At 34.0% G+C, this 18,010-nt stretch overlaps 2 protein-coding genes across 2 annotated transcripts; both read left to right on the top strand.

The window, feature by feature from the left end:
• The first annotated feature begins 89 nt into the window (after positions 1-89).
• Positions 90-14,399, top strand: LOC124914048 (phosphatidylinositol-3-phosphatase myotubularin-1-like). The gene is made up of 19 exons (XM_047454518.1): positions 90-312; positions 457-525; positions 4,059-4,133; positions 4,221-4,292; positions 5,138-5,207; positions 6,221-6,270; positions 7,274-7,563; positions 7,669-7,742; positions 7,817-7,880; positions 8,395-8,460; positions 9,317-9,416; positions 9,517-9,630; positions 9,970-10,139; positions 10,562-10,646; positions 10,959-11,180; positions 12,170-12,229; positions 12,334-12,398; positions 12,751-13,030; positions 13,566-14,399. The coding sequence occupies exons 1-19, from the start codon at positions 187-189 to the stop codon at positions 14,070-14,072; spliced, it is 2,559 nt and encodes an 852-aa protein (XP_047310474.1). The 5' UTR covers positions 90-186; the 3' UTR covers positions 14,073-14,399.
• A 981-nt stretch (positions 14,400-15,380) lies between these two features.
• Positions 15,381-17,897, top strand: LOC124914780 (probable ATP-dependent RNA helicase ddx5). Its single transcript, XM_047455389.1, has 6 exons — positions 15,381-15,598; positions 15,723-16,229; positions 16,328-16,416; positions 16,747-16,846; positions 17,056-17,248; positions 17,531-17,897. Exons 1-6 carry the CDS (start codon positions 15,443-15,445, stop codon positions 17,560-17,562), a joined length of 1,077 nt encoding a protein of 358 aa, XP_047311345.1. The 5' UTR covers positions 15,381-15,442; the 3' UTR covers positions 17,563-17,897.
• Positions 17,898-18,010: the final 113 nt, after the last annotated feature.

Below are 18,010 nucleotides of genomic sequence, written 5' to 3'. Positions count from 1 at the left end.
TGATTTGTTCGGTCTTAATTCGTAAAGTTGATTAAATTTGACAGAGTATTTGGCTGAAATCCGAAATTTAACCGAATCAGTTTTCCAAGTAGTTGAAAAGGTTTCGTCTTTGAACGTCTGACCGACCTCTCTATCTCTCTCTATCTATCTCTCTATCTCTCTCCGTGCAAGCTCGAGAAGCCGCGCATGGCGACATCCAAATCACGGCCGCAGCGATCCACATCTCGCCGCGACTCCGATAGTCGACTCATCGCCTCAGAGAAGATAGATGGTGCAAGCAGCTGGGAATCCCTCGAATGGACCAAAGTTGAGGTAACCTAGCTACCAATTCCCCATCACTTTTTTTTTTTTCTTTTTCTCCTAGGGCTCCTAAATCTCAACAGTCTTCTCTCTACTTGTTTATACCCATCAATGCACATCATTGATTACAGTTTCAATTTCATTTCTCTAATTCAGGCCGTATCGAGGTCGGTACCCCAAGGTGTGCAGGAATTTTTACTCGAGGAAGAAGTAGTCATAGTTGAGGTACGTTTCACAAAAAAATATTTCGGCTTTTGTGATGTAAGTTGTACCCCCCAACTAGTGTGAACTGGGCATTTTGGATCTGTCAAATATATGTGTTAATTGGCTTTTTAGATACATAACAGGTAACGAAATCTGCAGGATTTGATTTGGAAAACGTTATCATATCTGATGAAATAACCTTGTGAATTGCCAGAGTTAGGATAAGCTATTTTATGTTGCATGTGACTTAGTTTGACAAACTTTTGTATAGGCTATTATGTTTGATAATTGTATTCAACACTTAATATGAATATAGGGTATTCAGTTTGACCATTTAATGCATTGAATAAAACTGTAAATAACGGTTGAATGTTGAATGAATTCAGTTTTACTGAATTGTACCCAACATTAGTTTCTTGTTTTTTTTTTCTAGATTTATGTTTCGTAATACTTTATGTTCATTTGCTTAACATGTTAATACTTTAATTTTCATTTTTTTGTATTTATGTTTGAATTAATATTATTGTTTTTTAGACATTTATGCATTATGGCACTTATCAATGACGCACTTTACCTAAGTTGCCTGTTTCTGGATCCTGATTGGCCTACAAAAATCTCCATATGATGGATTTTTGTATAAGTTCCCAATTTACATTTGGTTGGTGTAATAAATATGAGGAGATCTTTATTTATTTTTTAATGGAATGGCTAGTATGATAGCGCTATTATAGTTCAATTATTAAATCTTATCTAAATATTGTCCGAATCCGACTTCTTGGCAGAGATTCTTTAAATTATGGAACCTGTCTTCTAGGATTTTCAATATCAATGTTTCCATATATTTAAGGTGTCTGTAGGTGCCTCAAACTATTATCTAGTTCTAAGAAAGAATAATCTGGAAACTATTTTTTTATATATAGAATGAGAACCAAGCACTTTCAAAAATGATATATTATTTGAAGAAAAATTTACTTTGTTATAGAATAGAAGATAACTGTTGTGAAAATAATAATGAGTTGGGTAATCATGTTCTCGTTTTCTATCAGTAATGAAATTCGTTAGATTCCATTTCTTGTGATATGCATTTTCTTGTAAGCAAGTTTTATTTGTCCTTGACATCATAGAATTCATGACTATTTCTTTCTTTCTTTTTTGAAGTTAAAAATTATCTATAAGTGGGTGTCAAAAGGTGTGAGGCTGTTGTGAAAGCAACATCCTTACATGTAAGCCATTGATGAAAGATAATTCAATAAAGAAATTACACGTGTCCTATGGATAAAAGAAGAACTACGGATATTAAATAGTCTACGAAACATCCAATGTGTATACTTCAAGCATTTAATGTACATGAAAATAAATTTCTCAAAGAGGGGCACTTTGAGAACATCCTTGTACATTTAGAATCTTAGTACCCCAAATACTTTCGCATTTTATATGCTCGAATACTCATCCATAAAAGTTCCATATCTTTCTTAAGCATAATGTAAAGGACCATATCAATTTCGATTTCCCTTTCAAACAAGATTCTCTGCCTTGAATGAACTTTTTCTTCATATTGTCCGGCTTCTTAGCCACTTTTCTTGACAAGCCACCAACCCATGTACACAAGGCATCCTTAATTAACGCACCTCAAGGTAATCATCCTTCACTTTAATTACTCATTTTCTTCATCACAAAAAATTTCTGCCAAATACTTTTATCATGATTTGTTTTCACTTTATCCCTTTTTTGAAAGTAAAACGCAAGATGCGTTTAGTGAATTACAGATGACCTTATCCCTCTTAGATTCCTATTTAATATAATTATAGAACATTCCAATTTTGATTTGGCTTTCTTGTTATTAACTTTCTCAATTTTATTCTGCCAATTTAGAAGGCTTTGTTTAGCATATCTAAACACACCTATTGCATTCCATTCATAGTAAAGCCAAAAATTTCACAAACATCCATATCAACCATTAAAACTTCTTCAAAACAATCATTTTCAATATCCGTCGCAAATTCATAAATGTTCTCCACTGTTGTTACCATCATCATAAAAATTTTCTTCACATTCCAGGGTTCCCTCTTCGATAATTTCCACAGCCAGGTGGTCAACAACTTGGGTATGTTCTTGTTGCGCTTCACGGCCTGTTGAACATCATATTTTCATGTCGTATGCTTTGTCCTCGTCCCCTTTCTCCAAAAGATCAAAGTGTAACCGATGTTATTAATGTTCTTTCTAAAATGTGTATAATGGGTGATTTTGAACCAATTGCTTCATAAGAGACATCATATATAGTAGGTGCTTTGGGGAGAATCCAAAATCAGATTCTTCTGAAAGAAGGCCTTTTTGCAGCATGCAGTAATCCTCAAAAAGCTTTTTATTCTTTATAAAAAAAATTGTAATCAAGTTTTTATTTATCATTGTTCCCACAGCACATACTTCAGCACAGGGATTGAGATTAGTACTATTTGTGTGTCTGACATTCCCTCCTTTTTTTCAATTAGGAAAGCATGTTTGCAAGGTATTGCAATTAGTTTACAAAGAACAATCAATTTTGTTGTTGATTGAAAAAATTAATGAAATAACTTATGTGTAAAACATAATTGGACCAGAGAATAAAGTCTTAGTGTATGATAAAATTGGATGAATATACTAATTGGAAAGGTTTGTAACACTCATTTTGAGATTGTTTGGCCGAAATCCCCTTTAATCTTTATCTGTATGATCGAAGACTTACATCTTGAAAATGATTTTCAGACAATGTTTTATGTGCAAAGATTTTATAAGAACACGTCACCTTACCCTGAATGGATTCTTTTATTTTATCTGGTTTATATACTGTAGAAATTTATGTTCACAAGTCTGTTGAATCAAGTTACTCATGGGTAGATCAATTCCTATACTTGGATGATCATTTAATGCATTTCCCATCCAATGGTTCTCTTAGTATCGATCTACTACGTTGTTTGAGGACAATCATACAACGGTTGTCATTACCCCTTTCTTTTCCCTGTTGAATCAAGTCCTGGTTGTATCTGTCGGTATTTATATTAACTGTGTTTATTGCTTGGTTATCACCATTTCCATTCCAAGAGTAGTTTCACTTGTTGGTATCTTTGCACTTTGGAATGAGGTAGGAGGCATGCCAATTGCTGGTGGTAGAACTAATATGCCACTCTGTTTGAGGGAATCATTCACTGACTGCACAATGCCTTTATCTCTTTTCATGTGTTGTAGTTTACTTTGTCAATCTATGGAGGAATGATGTAGTTTTCTTTGTCAATCTATTGAGGGGTGTCGTAATTGGGGAACTAGTTGATATGGTCTAACTTCTTTATTTTGTTTCTGTGCTCCAACATGTTGGAATAATGTTCTTCAATACTATTGTGTGTTTTCATTTGAATAATTTTCAAATAGATGAGGATTTTACTCTCATATGATGTTCATTTTTTGCTGATGTTGTATTGCACGGGGAAGCATATTCTAGCTGATTTATTCACGTGCAAATGTTTCGACTAATGATTCTTTGTTATCCCGGTGGATTTACCAATTTAAGATATCTCCTCCAGGCATATGGTGTTGTCCTTGTTAATATTGATGAAGCTGGTACCTTGTTAGTGACCAACTTCCGACTTCTTTTTCTGGTAAGTTCTCCCTCTTTTCCATTATAGATTTTTTGTGCTATTATATATTCTCCCATAATAAATGGTATTGTTCTTTCTCTTGTGCAGAGTGAGGGGACCAGAAATGTTTTGTCACTTGGCACAATACCATTGGCCACTATAGACAAGTTCAATAAAATTGTATGCCTCTAGCTGCTGCTTTATATGATTATTATTATTATTTGTTTTCTTTTCTCAATAAAAAACATTAAACATACATGTTTGATACAAAGACATCCTTTGTATTCAAATGCATGTGCATGCGAATAAGGGGTGAGCAAATGGTTGCTAATAGAGGGGTCTGCTTTATATGAGTATTCTTGCAGAAGTAGGAAGACCAGAGTAACTTTGCAGGTTTCTATTACGGTGCATTTTTGTTTGTTTGTTTGAGGTAAGGGTAGTATCTGGGTTCCTCTCATCTTCATTTGGCCTGTTGATGCCGTTTGCATGTCTGTTATTAGGGGGGGTAAATATTGGTTTCAAATGTTTTAGGGACAAAATTCATTGAGAATTCAGGGGAATATAGAAGTCAGGACACAATTATCTATTTTTCTTGCAATAACTTCTTCAATCTAAGATTTAGGTTTTAGTTTCCCGTTTGGCGCTCTCTCTTATCGGAGCTTCCTATGTAGTGCTTTTTTCATTTTTATATCCAAATTTCATGTGATGATGATGATGTTCCTGGATGATTATTAGATAGCCCAAGATTCATACAATGATGATGTACATGAGGACTTGTTATTTCTTCCTTGTGTAAAAACTACAGTATTTTGCCATTGCTATGCTGTTATTTGCATGGTCAATTTTGTATGAAATATATGTTTTTCTTAACATTGTTTATGAATTATTAATTTGTGGTCATCAGTCCCAGTTTATTTGTTGTGCCTTTCGAGCATCAGTCAAGTTCTAATTTATAGCTTCACTTTTGCTAATTCTCCAGCAACCAATAATCAGTCTATCTTTTGCCTTTTTCTCTTGATGGTTAGTCTTTGAAGCTTCCTTCAGCCCCTAAGCAATCAGACAGGGTTCCTTCCAGACGGCTTCTGCAAGTCTTTGGTATGTACACATTTATTTCTTATTAATTCACTTGTGTCTTGCTTGTATAGTTATTTTTGATAAAGGGTAAACTTTTCATTAAAGAGAAAATTGTTGTCAATGCGGGAAGCATTCAAAAGAAACGAAAAAAACTGAAAGAGAAAAGGGAACACAATTAAAGAAAATTAGATTCCAATAAGCTCAAAGAAGTCTCATCCGTTGCATTTTCCTTTCTTCTTGATAGCTGCGAGAGTAAGGAGAATGAAGCCTTTGATCTTAGTATTGCCATGCTTTTCCCCTTGAAAGATTCTACGATTTCTTTCTTTCCAAATAGACCACCACATAATTGGGACGATATGGTTTTAAAAACAATTAATGTATTAATTAGGTTGGTAGGCTGTTATCCTTTCACTGATATTGGTTTTGAAGTGTTCATGTGGAATTGATTTTGAGGTGTTGGATTGCTAAATAATGATTTATGTTCTTATCCTCATCATTGGCTCTTTTTCCTGGGCTATAATTTCTTTGGTTGACCAGTATCTTAATATAGGCTCGGACTTGGAGCTATGTGAATTATAAGGTGAATTTTGGGTACCACACACAAGGAACACTTGGCCCACAACCCAAAGCATGGATAAGCTAAAAATCTTCAAAGTGCAAGACATCTCAAGACCTTCCTCCAAAACGAGGATGACTAAGAACTAGTAGAAAGAGAAGTAATTTGATTATATTTTCAATTAAAGAGAATAAACTAAAATAAGTTAGAATAGGGGTATAAATTGAAATTAAGATAAAGTTAGACATATTTATAATTTCTTTACATATTTTCCCTTAACTCTTAGACATATGTTTTTGTTTTGTTAATTCAATGTTTTGCATTTTCTTTATTGGATCATGTGTAGGTTACATTTTGCTTTTCTCTTTTTTTTTGGTTTTGTCTCTTCGAAAATAATACCTAATATGTAGTGGTTCATATATGGTTGTTCTCTTTATCCATTTATGTTAAGGGATCCTTATTTTTCTTCTTCTTACAGGAAAGGACATGAGAATCATTGTTTTTGGATTTCGTCCTAGAACTAAACAGGTAAAGTACAACTTTTTATATTATTATTGCTGCCAATCTTTCCTGTTGGAGTGCAATGTATTTATTAGAGAGATCAAGGATATATTTCATTAACACAAGATAGTCAATTTCAATGTGCTTCACCTGTTCATGGTAGATTGGATTTTGAGCAACATGCTTCATTGTTTGAATACTAACTCATGGGTGCATGTGAAGGTCCTCAATTCATTGTTTGCATACTCACAAGTATAGACAGTGATATGGAGGATTGTCAGTTTTTCATACTTTGCGCAAGTGGGGTTACAAGCTTGCAACATATATAAAGCATACAATAAATATAATAAGGAAAATATTCAATGGAAGTTCTCCAGATTTTGTGCTATTCTAATTCTTCATACATATAAGAAGGAAAGTATATGATGGCAATTCTCTAGATTTTGTTATTTTGTGCTATTCTAATTCTTCACATGCTAATTATATATTTGTACTCTATGATATTATCACATTCTGACTGTCCTTGTAACTAAAATATTAGCATAGTTTTCTTCTTAAAAATAAAGAAGGGATCTGTGCTAGTCAATTACCCAATTAATTACTTATCCTTTTCTACATGTCAAATTAGGGGTTGAGCCATTGAAACATCCTTTCTCATCTCTTGTGAGGATTTCTTCCTTGATCCTTCAGTGTGGGAAAAGTCCAAATTTAGTTAATTGGATGCTTGGAGTGCAATGCCAGGTGCTAGAAATAATGGTCATATCGCTGTCATCACTGTTTTCTCTTCCTTAAGAGACCTTCCAGGATAAGGAAATCTTGGTATTATTATAACATTTCTCCACCTCTTGGAGAACACACCAAATCCTTAAGATAGCTCAACATCTTGTCTATGCATCTTATGGAACACACCGTATCATGTTTGTGTGTCTGTAATGACCTTTAGTATTTTGTAGAACTGCTAGATACTTTTTCATGGTACAGAAAATTGTTGCCTTATATTGTAGAATTGATATACCTGATTTTCTGACAGAGGCGAGCTGTATTTGATGCATTGACACGCTGTACGCGGCCAACTAGACTTTGGGATCTCTATGCTCTTACTTCCGGCCCTTTACGATTCAAAAACACCAGTCCTAAGATCCGGTTTCTGGATGAGTATTTCCGTCTTCTTGGAATTAATTCACATGCCTTATCTAACAGTGATATTGAGGAAGGGTCATACACATTTTCTAATGATTGGTGGAGAATTAGTAGCGTAAATTGCAACTACATGATGTGCCCAACTTATCCCTTTGCATTGCTTCTTCCAAAGTCCATTAGGTGAGGCATGCAGTCTAAACTTTGTGTAGCTTTTGATTCATGTATTGGCTTATACTTTCTCTTGCACTCTATCTATAACTGAACTTGTGAGCTTACTAATACTAGTGATGAAGAAGTGCTCCAGGCTTCAACCTTTCGTGCACGATGTAGATTACCTGTGATTTCATGGTGTCATCCAGGTTGGTATGAACTTGAATGTGGATAAGATCTTGTATGTTGACCTTCAAATAATCATGTTCGTACTTATTTCTAGGTACTGGTGCTGTTTTGGCAAGGTCATCACAACCACTGGTTGGACTCATGATGAATATGAGAAGGTGAATTACTTTAATTTTGATGTTCCTCAATTTTTTGCTTTGTTTTGCAGATTCAAAAATCTGGGAAGACAAATAACTACTTTAAAATATTCCTCAAACACTTATTGAACTGTTTGTTTTATCGAGTGTTTGGTACAATCCAGTTTAAGTGAGTACCAAGAAAAATGTTTTATCATTACATTTGATTCACCACTTCCGAAATGTATCTATTTTATTTCATTTAGTCCTTGCTCAAGGACCTGATCCTTATATACTATGATTGTTTTTTTACTAAAACTTTGAAAGAAAAAGAATGATCTCTCATCTTTGTCTAAACATCTAACAACTCTTTAACATCCTTATACTAAAATATAAAAACTCAATCATGTCACCTGAATGGAAATATTTCAGGTGTATAGGCTTGAAACAGGTATATATTGATTTTCTAAGGCATCTTTACTTTAGGGCTATAGAATAATGTTCTCATTCTTTTTATTTATTGGCATGTCTAACATATTTCACTGCTTGAATACAGTAATATGGATGAAAAATTGGTTGCTGCATTTTGCACTCAACTTATTGGTTCAAAGAATTCACGTAGGTATGTTCTTCTTTGATGCTTCTTTTTCTATTTTTGAAAAAGGTCAACTTCTTTTTTGCTTCTTTTGTAATTAGACAAAATTGATACTTTAAGGGTTCATAGTATATGACTTCATGATTGTTTATTAAGTTTAATCCTGCGTATTGTCTATAATGACTCAAAAAGTAGAGATACTATACATATTTTAAGATATTATGATCCGTCAAATGAACGAAGGACATCTACTTGCTTCATGATGTTGCTGATCCCATGGCCTGAATGCCCGAGCTTTTAGCTAGGATGGAAAATTAGCATTTAGCATGGTGGTAATTTGGTAAAGCTCTAGTTAAGGGTCATTGTTGAGAGGCATAGAGTCTGTCGTTGATAGTAATCTGTACATGACACACCTATTCTTAATTAGATTTTATTATGAAATATTTATTATATTCTCACATTTCATTGCTTATTTCTATGATAGATGTGACTTTCTTGGATGTCATGGCTGTGGGGGTCATGCTAGCATCCTTCATTAAAAAAATTTGAATAAATAGATGCGACTTTCTTGTTTTACTGTAGTTTAATGAAACTTTAATTTCAAAATATTTCAACGCTTCCCTTCAAATCTAAGTTAGTAAAATTTATGATCAACTTGGACTTGCCACGTAATTTTAGATTCAGTAGCAACAATGTCTTAGTGAAATGTAGGCTGTCTCTTGCTCGTACGGCTTAGTTTCTAGTGTACCCTCCTTTATCTGGGCCTGGAAAGGATGGCAAAGTTTTTGCACAACCAGAGAATTTAGTGCAAAAGCTTTCTTGTTCATGCTTACAGAGAAACTATACATTGATTCGGGTACAATGCTACTTTCTTTTCTGTTAGGAAACTATATATAGCAGATGCTAGACCTCGAAAAAATGCATTGGCTAATGGGGCGATGGGAGGAGGTTCAGAGTCTTCTGCCAATTATTTTCAGTCTGAGGTTTGCTTGCATTTTACTGTGTCTGGTTCTGTATTTTGTTGCTAACAACATTTTCACTTCCATAATTAGTTCATAATCCTATCCTTTAATTTATATGCAGATTCTTTTCTTTGGGATAGACAATATACATGCAATGAGGGATAGCCTTTGCAGGCTTAGAGACTACTTAGATACTCATGGAACCACTTCATCAGATGGAATATCTTCTTTCTTGGTACGTCAACTATTCATGCGAAAGAAAATGTATACCTAGGAACATGTCTATTCTTATGAACAGAATATGCATGAGAATTGGCCAGGGTTTCTCTTAATCTTATATTATTGTTAGTTAGCCTTTCACAGGCCAAACAACATTTTTCTCCAGCTATAATATGAAGAAAGGATACAGTGTTTTAAATTACTGCTTTATCATGATCTCATTTATCCACATTTATAAGCGATCTTTTAGTTATGCATGAATTCTAGAATTAGATAGCATTACTGCTAATGTTATATTTTGCTTGAAGGCTGTTCTCCACTTTAGTAGAATGATTTTTGTTTGGTGATCACCTAGAGACATGGTGGTTCGACATGGGGAGGAGGCAATAGAAGCAGCATGTCTGAGTCTGTTTCCACTCTTGGAGACAGTGGTTGGCTAATACATGTCCAGAACGTCTTAGCTGGATCTGCTTGGATTGCAGCACGGGTTGCTCTTGAATCTGCTTCAGTCTTAGTTCATTGCAGGTATAAATTTTCTTCCTTCTGATTGATACTCATCATGCTCATTTAATATACTTGTTCCTTTTACTGCAAACTATTGTAGTCTATGAACCAAATAAGTACAAGTGTTTTGGCATGTCCTTCACTGTTCAATGACTTGTCACAAATTTAATGTTATGGGGAAACAATTTCCTAGATAAGCATAGATTTTGTTGGGAAGACACAACTACATCCACTTGGAGTTAATGTCTCTTCGAATGCAAAGGAGTTGTTGGAATAAGGCTTAGTTTGTATTTCCACGCAATCTGATAAAATTTGATACTTATCATAAGTGGAATGTGTAAATAATTTTTGGTCAATGTTCTGTTATATATATACTCTAATTTCAGCATGTAGTCTTACTGGGTTAGGTTACGTGCTTTATCGTGTAAATTTTTTTCTTACAGTGATGGATGGGATAGGACCACTCAGTTGGTTTCACTTGCTAGTTTGTTGCTGGATCCATATTATCGAACCTTCAAAGGCTTTCAGGTATTTATGCTAATATATTTCCTTGACTTTAACTTCACCTTTGCAACTTGCATGTAGTAACATGACCGCTACTTGGCGAATTTCACCCTTTTAAAAAAACTGCAAGCAGTAATGTCTTTGCTGTATCAACTGGCCAACATTGTTCTCTTACTGTAGCTTGACCTAACTATTGAAATGGATTTTTATATGTGAACACCCTTTCATGTGGTATAAGAGTGCAACAGTACTAGATTGAGAATGAACATCACTGCTATTTTCTTGTTATTATTTTGCATTACCTAGGTAGTTTACCGTTTGTACATCTCAATGTAGGCACTAGTAGAAAAGGATTGGCTATCATTTGGCCATCCATTTGCAGATCGAGTAGGATTGCCAACCATAGCTGGGAGTGGTGATGTTCCGTTTGAGTTGCCTAGGCAGTCTTCCAGCGGGAATTTCCCAGCATCTCCCATGCGTCAAGCCTCTGGATCCAATCAAGCTCAAGGTTCTTTACATTCTCAAAATTCAAACAACCAGTCCCCAATATTTTTGCAGGTATTGACATTAGTATTGTAGCTTTTGTGTGACATGATTTCAAATATTTATGGGTTGAAGCCTGCTATAGATTTGACGTCATTCATAGCTGGAATTTTAAATCTCTTGCATGATTTTGATAATTATGAAGCTATAATGATGGTTTTCTCGTCAGCAATGACTTATGGGTTTTGGTTATGTGTGATCTTGACTTGTATTTTTCTTGTTAAACTAATGCAGTAGAATGTTATTTTTCTTGTATTTATTGACATCTAACATTTTCTTGCTCTGTTTTGCTTTTCTTTTTTCTTTTTCTTTTTTTCTGTTTTTTCTCTCCACCCCTACATGTAATCTCGAATGTTCCTCACATTCTTTCTTTTTAATGAGTAGTTGACCTTTTTAAAATAAACTCAGTAGAATGTTATAGTATGTATGTATGATCTGTTCAAGTTTCTGCCTATGTGTTTTCCTTATGTTTTGCTATTTATCCTCCCTCTTAGTGAAATTTGTGAGGGGACTGGTGTTAGATATGTTAGGATCTATTTTTCTTTGGGTGACCTGAGGACTCATGCTTGGTACCCGGGCAATATGTCCTTGTAAGTGAAGGAGACTCTCTGAACCTGCGACCCATATTTATCTTTTATTAACAAATGGTAACTTTTAAGGTTTCACAATATTCTAAATACCAAGATTTTATTGAAGTTTTAGTCAAATATTTTGTCCATAGCATGTAAAGTACATCTAAAATTGCAAAACGGAAATATTTTAGCATTATTCTTTTAACAAATGTGTGGTCTGTTATAGTTGGGTCACTCTCTTAACAAGTCAAGTGCATTTAGTAAAATTTTGTAGAAGTTATTTTCTCCAAAACAAGGGGTTTGCACTTTCATTAATTCAATGGCATTCTATCGTGCATTTGTTAAACAAATATTATATTTGGAGCATGGTTAAGGGTTCTGTGGATGAGCCATTTTCTCGAAGTTGCTTAATGTGAATTTGAATGTCTGCAGTGGGTTGATTGTATTTCACAGCTTCTGCGGATGTATCCTTTTGCTTTTGAGTTCTCTTCGGTAGGTTTCCCATCTCATTGTATGTTAAATTCAAAATCTCCAAAATTACAAAAGATCTTCCATAGTTTATTATTGATATATTTATCATCCATCCTTTTGTTTAGGCTTTTCTAGTAGATTTTCTGGATTGTGCGCTTTCATCTCGCTTTGGGAACTTCTTGTGCAACAGGTACTTTATTTCATTTTACTGCCTCAGATTCACAGATTTAGCGTGTACTGGCCACTTGTTGGTTTACTGTAAATTTACTCTTAGATGAGGCAATATCTTTTATAATTGATTAGAAGTGTTACTTTAAGCATTTGACAGACATGGTCTTTTTTCCCTGTGTTTGTGATCCATATGATTAGGGTTAGTGTTATTAGTTGGGCCATAAATTTATTTATTTTTACAAAAAAGAGATGGAGTGCATATAGTTGTATTTTATTTTTTAACCAAGTCAAAAGTACCCTTAAGCTTTTTCTATGTCCTTGGAAAAAGAATTTCAGCTATCATTTATCTGTTTTCTTTCTTGAAATTCCAGTGAAAGTGAAAGACACCGATCTGCAATCTATGAGATTACTGGATGTTTGTGGATATATCTAGCTGATTTACGGGCCTCAGAAGGAACATCGCATGTGCACTATAATCTCTTCTATGAACCATCAAAACATGACGGACCACTATTACCACCTGCAGCAGCTTTAGCCCCAACTCTCTGGCCTCAATTCCATCTTCGATGGGGTTGCCCTTCAGAAGCCCAAGCAGGAGAAGTTGAAGCCCAGTGTAGGGTTATGTCAAATAAGTTCTCTGAACTCCAAAAGGTAAAATCTGTTGTCCTTGCAAACTTCTCTCTTGTACTAATAGCATAGCCCACTTTCTTGTCTCATTCTTGACCTTCATTGTCCTTTTTTTATTTGATTTCCAACAAACAGATAGTATATTTAACCTAATTTTGCTTCTATCACAGTTCAATTAAGTGAAATCCAGAACCTTCTCTTGCCTTCATATTGTCAGAAGTTTTAGGCCTTTTCCGTGTATCAGCTCTGACCTTCGTGTTTGATAGTAAGAATGAAGAACGCTGTTTGGCTAATTACCTTTTAAATTGTTCATTTTACTGTTTCTTTTTTGACAAAACAATAGCCTATTTGGAAACTAGGATTTTGTCACAATCACGTTCTCATTGCATAATCGTCAAAGTGAAAGGGATTTTTCATTTCGTCTGGTATAGGATTTTTTTCTAGAACATCATCTATCAGATTATTTTCTAATTTTTGACAAACATAAAAAACTTAGATTTTTCCCGAGCATTATTTTATAATTCCTGTAATGTTTGTGGAATCCCAAAATTGTAAACAGGAAAAAGAAATGGCAGAGAAGAAAACCAGAGAAATTGCTTCTGCAATGGAGTCCTTGAACTCATCATTACAAAATGAGAAACAAGTGAGCATCTCATACATGAACACAGCGAGGAAGGCAATCAAAGAAACGACAGCCATAAAGAGAGCACTACAATCTCTCGGGTGCAAGGTTTATTTCTCCGATTCTGGTGATTGCACTGTTGACGTCGAGTGCAACCAGATACATACAGTCTCTACTTCGGAAAGAGATTCTGACGGGACTATACACATCAACAACAAGTCAGATCCCTCGGTTCCCACATCGGCTGATAATGATGATATCGACTCCCTCAACCCGGTTAGTCGTGTTTGTGGGTCCCTTTGTCCAATGCGAACTCGAGATGGAGGGTGCAGATGGCCTGATGCCGGTTGTGCACAACTGGGCAGTCAGTTTATCGGACTAAAAGCAAACTTTGATGCATTTGACAGGCTTTCTATTTATGATGGCTATTTTCGTTCTGAATGAAATCCTGAGCTTGCAAAAGATATACAGATGAAAGGAGTTTTGTAGGTTGTGACTATCATCCCGGGAAGAAGAAGAAGAAGAAGTAAGCTTTAGGCTGCAAAACCACCTAGGATGTACAGATACAATAATAATACATATTATGACTAGAAGAAATGAGTAATAGCGAAAAATATTGGAAACTACCGGCGTCTTGTTTCTTTATTTGACATGATTTTGAATAATTGAACATAACAAGGGTTGCTGTTTGTGTTGTGGTAATATTACATATCTGATGTTGTTCATCTAAAAGTGGGCACATTGCCTTTTAATTCACAGTTACAGTTTAAATATCTTCTAATTTTGATTTTTTACTATTTTCTTTATGCTGTATTCTTTGCATTGTGAAGTGTATTCATACTTTAAAAGCAAAATTATGTTTAGTTATGATCAATTTATAGAGTATGTAGATTTTCTACAATATGCCTATTTTTGAAAAAAAAAAAAAATTAATTTACATTATAATTTAAGGGAAATGATACATATCACGAGACAACTCGTAATATATATCATTTCTTATATATAGAGACAACTCTTTCTTATATATAGAGACAACTCGTAATATATATCATTTCTTATAATTTAATATTGAGACTATTACATAAGAATCTTTTGGTTAAGTGACTAATTAGGCTATATCTTATCATAATTGGTTAAGTGACTAATTGATTGATTTATACATTTTAGTTTTTTTTGTTTTGTTTTTTCAGATGAACAAAAATATCTTTTTAATATAATTTATTATTTTTGGTCTCTAATTAATTTGTCATTATGATATTTAGAAACATTTTTAATATATTATTTTTAAAATTGAGTATTATTTTTAGAATTTACTAGTTCTAATTCGTCAAAGTTGAGTTGAGTAGAGTAAAGATTTGAGAAGATTTAAATAAAGATAATTTTCTTTTCAAAAATGTTTATAAATTATATAAATTTGAATTTGTGTATCAATTTAAGGTTCAATTCTTAAATTCAAGCCCTAAATAAGCCCTAAATACAATTGGCCAATTTTTACTTAAAAAAATATTTGAATAAAGTGATACTTATCTCAAGTAGAATTCTTAATTAAAAAAGTGTAAATGAATTAAATTTAAATTTGATTTACTATGAAATTTTTTTAATTAATAATTAATTTAATTAAGTATTTAAATATTAAATTAATTTGAAATTAATAAAAATGAACTCTCAATTTGTTATGACCAAAATCACCCTTGTCCATGATAACATATTACTTAACCTACCCAGTCGCCACTCCTATTAGCAATAGCAAAATCTAAGCTTGGAGAAACCGCCATTTTGTTCATAGACTTTCTCTCTCTCTCTCTCCATTCGCAATGGCAAAAGGAGATGATTATATGATTAAGAAGAAGAACAAAAAAAACAGAAAAAAGCTGAGGAATGATGATTCTACCGCCTCCGTCTCCAAACGTATCGCCTCCCTAATCGCTGCCAAGAAGCGCCGTAAGTCTGGCAAGCGTAGTATGTGTCAGGTAATCTATATGGGTTTTCCTTCTTTCTTTCTCGCTTCAGATTTGTTTCTTTCTTAAGGGTTATCTGGAATGTCAATAAAGTTTTGAACTTGCCCTTTATTGATAATTACTCTCAATTTGATAGGGAATGTGTTTTAGCCTTCCTAGTCCCGAAGATCCATTCAATGAAATGCATCTAAACCCAGATTCTAAAAAAAAGAAAATCAAGAAACTTAAGGCTGGAAAATCGAAAACTTTGAAGAAACGTGTTAAGGTTAAGAATGGAGAAGCAGATAATACTTCCATTACTAGTGAAGATTCAGAACAAGAACATGCTGTTGATAATAACTGTCCCTCAAAATTTGTAAGCATGTGTTTGAATTCAATTCACGACAGTCTCAGGCATGGTACTTCCTTAAGTATTGAAGAGGATAAGCCTTTGTTTGTTGATATATGGGGAATTGAGTTCTGGAAATGCTACTCTGTTGGAAATGACATATTGGAAACTAGTGGAAGTTCATCTAGTATTGAACAAATAGCTTGGATTGCGTCAACTGCTGCTGATAGCATTTCTGGGAAAGAGAAAGAAGGATTCTCACTTGACAATCCATATGTTTTATTTCTTGTTCCTTCCCAAGAGAAAGCTGTTGAGGTTTGCTGCTTTTCATTTCTTCTATAGATTGTGGATTTCTTTTCTCAATATTCCTTGTTTATTTCAATTATACTTTTCTTTCTTATGTTCATTATTAGGTACGGTCAGTTTGCAAACCGTTGAAGAGTCATGGAATTCACACGGTTAGTCTGCATTCTGGTGTCACCATAGATCGCCAAATTGAAGGGTAAGTTGATCTATCTCCTTGAACTAGACCTGAATCTGCCACAACCTATTATTGCAGCCTTGAATCAAACTTCCATTAAACAACAATCTCCAACTTAGCTTATGAATGGGGTATGGATACTCACAAGACTCATTGCCCCTACATAATCCCTATCCCCAAGTGCTGTTTAGCTTCTTCTTTTTTCCAGTTATATAGGTTAAGTTTATTGTTTTTATCTTTTCTTTTTGCCTCCTTATGTTGTAAGTGAATTTTAATCTGTCATTTATTAAATTAAAATCCTCTTACCCTCTGATTGGTTGCTTATCAAAATCTTCTTCATTTATTTTGTAGTTTAAAAAGCTGTGAACCAGAGTTCCTTGTATCCACGCCCGAGAGACTAATGGAGCTACTTTCAATGAAGGCAATTGATATTTCTGGTGTCACTTTACTGGTAAAGTTACTCACCTATTCTTTTTGTTGACTTTAGTTGATAGATATTCAACATTTTTAGTGTTATTGGAACAAATTTATGCTTGACTTCTATGAACTCCCTTGGAGTTCCTTTTTTATTTTCTTAAAAACTTTTGTTGTCAATCCATATTTATGAAGGCTTGTTTCCATAGATCTTATATTGATAAAATTTATGTTCACCTTCTTCAGGTTGTTGATGGATTAGAAGCTCTTATAGCAAATGCTCAACTTGACGCAATCAAATTCATTAAGCAATCTATCTCTGCAAATCATCAGACACTCGTTTTTGCTGATGGTGCTCGCTACAAGTCTAAAGCAGCTATGCAGAGTATTTTGCATAAGCATTTGCTTATCAGGAAAAATGCATGCGATCTCCTCCAAAGTAGGTTTTACTTGTTCTCTGATTGACATACTAATGATTATATGATTTTTGTTTTCTTTCCAAACCCATGTTTTATGTTCCATAAATATTCTTAGCTTTTTGTATTTAAAAAATAAAAAAACCTACATTTTCTTATGTGTATTTACTTTAATTATATAGCAGAGTATCATTTGAAAACGACTCCCTCAAAGAAAAACAAATAAAAGCTGGGATGTATTGATTTTTAGGGGGTTCTGTGCATATGAATATCATCCATTGATTGTGTCATTTCCTTCTTGGCAGGAACAAAGGATTCCTGCAATGTCTTGAGCTGATATGTAACTTGCCTTGAATTGGGAAGTCCGAAGTTGCATAAAGTTGGTTAGTTTTTGCTCGAAACGTCAATGATCCCAGAATGAGAGGCCTCCGATTGTCCTGGGGTGCTACCTTTTTTTATCAACCTAAAATCCAGTGAATTCAGCTCATTTTTGTATTATTGTCATACAAGATTCTTAAATTTGTCTTTGTTTTCCCTTCTTTCTATCTTTTAGACCTTTCTTCTATGGAATATTATTTATTATTATGGTATATGTATACTCTATTTTTCTTCATTGAAATACAGAATAGTTTGCAATTCCTTTTTAAAGGAATGCAGGTCATCTCCTAAGACCATCTCCAACCCATAAACTCATTCTCAAACCCAAAATGCACATCAAACAGTAATTCATCTCAAACTCAAAAACCCATTTTCAAACTCAAAAGTATATTCCTTTCTTATACTAA

The sequence above is a fragment of the Impatiens glandulifera genome, chromosome 9, assembly GCF_907164915.1.
Source record: "Impatiens glandulifera chromosome 9, dImpGla2.1, whole genome shotgun sequence".
In the NCBI taxonomy this organism is placed as follows: Eukaryota; Viridiplantae; Streptophyta; class Magnoliopsida; order Ericales; family Balsaminaceae; genus Impatiens; species Impatiens glandulifera.
Note: the sequence above shows the minus strand (reverse complement) of the source record. Positions and strands in the feature narration are given on the sequence as shown.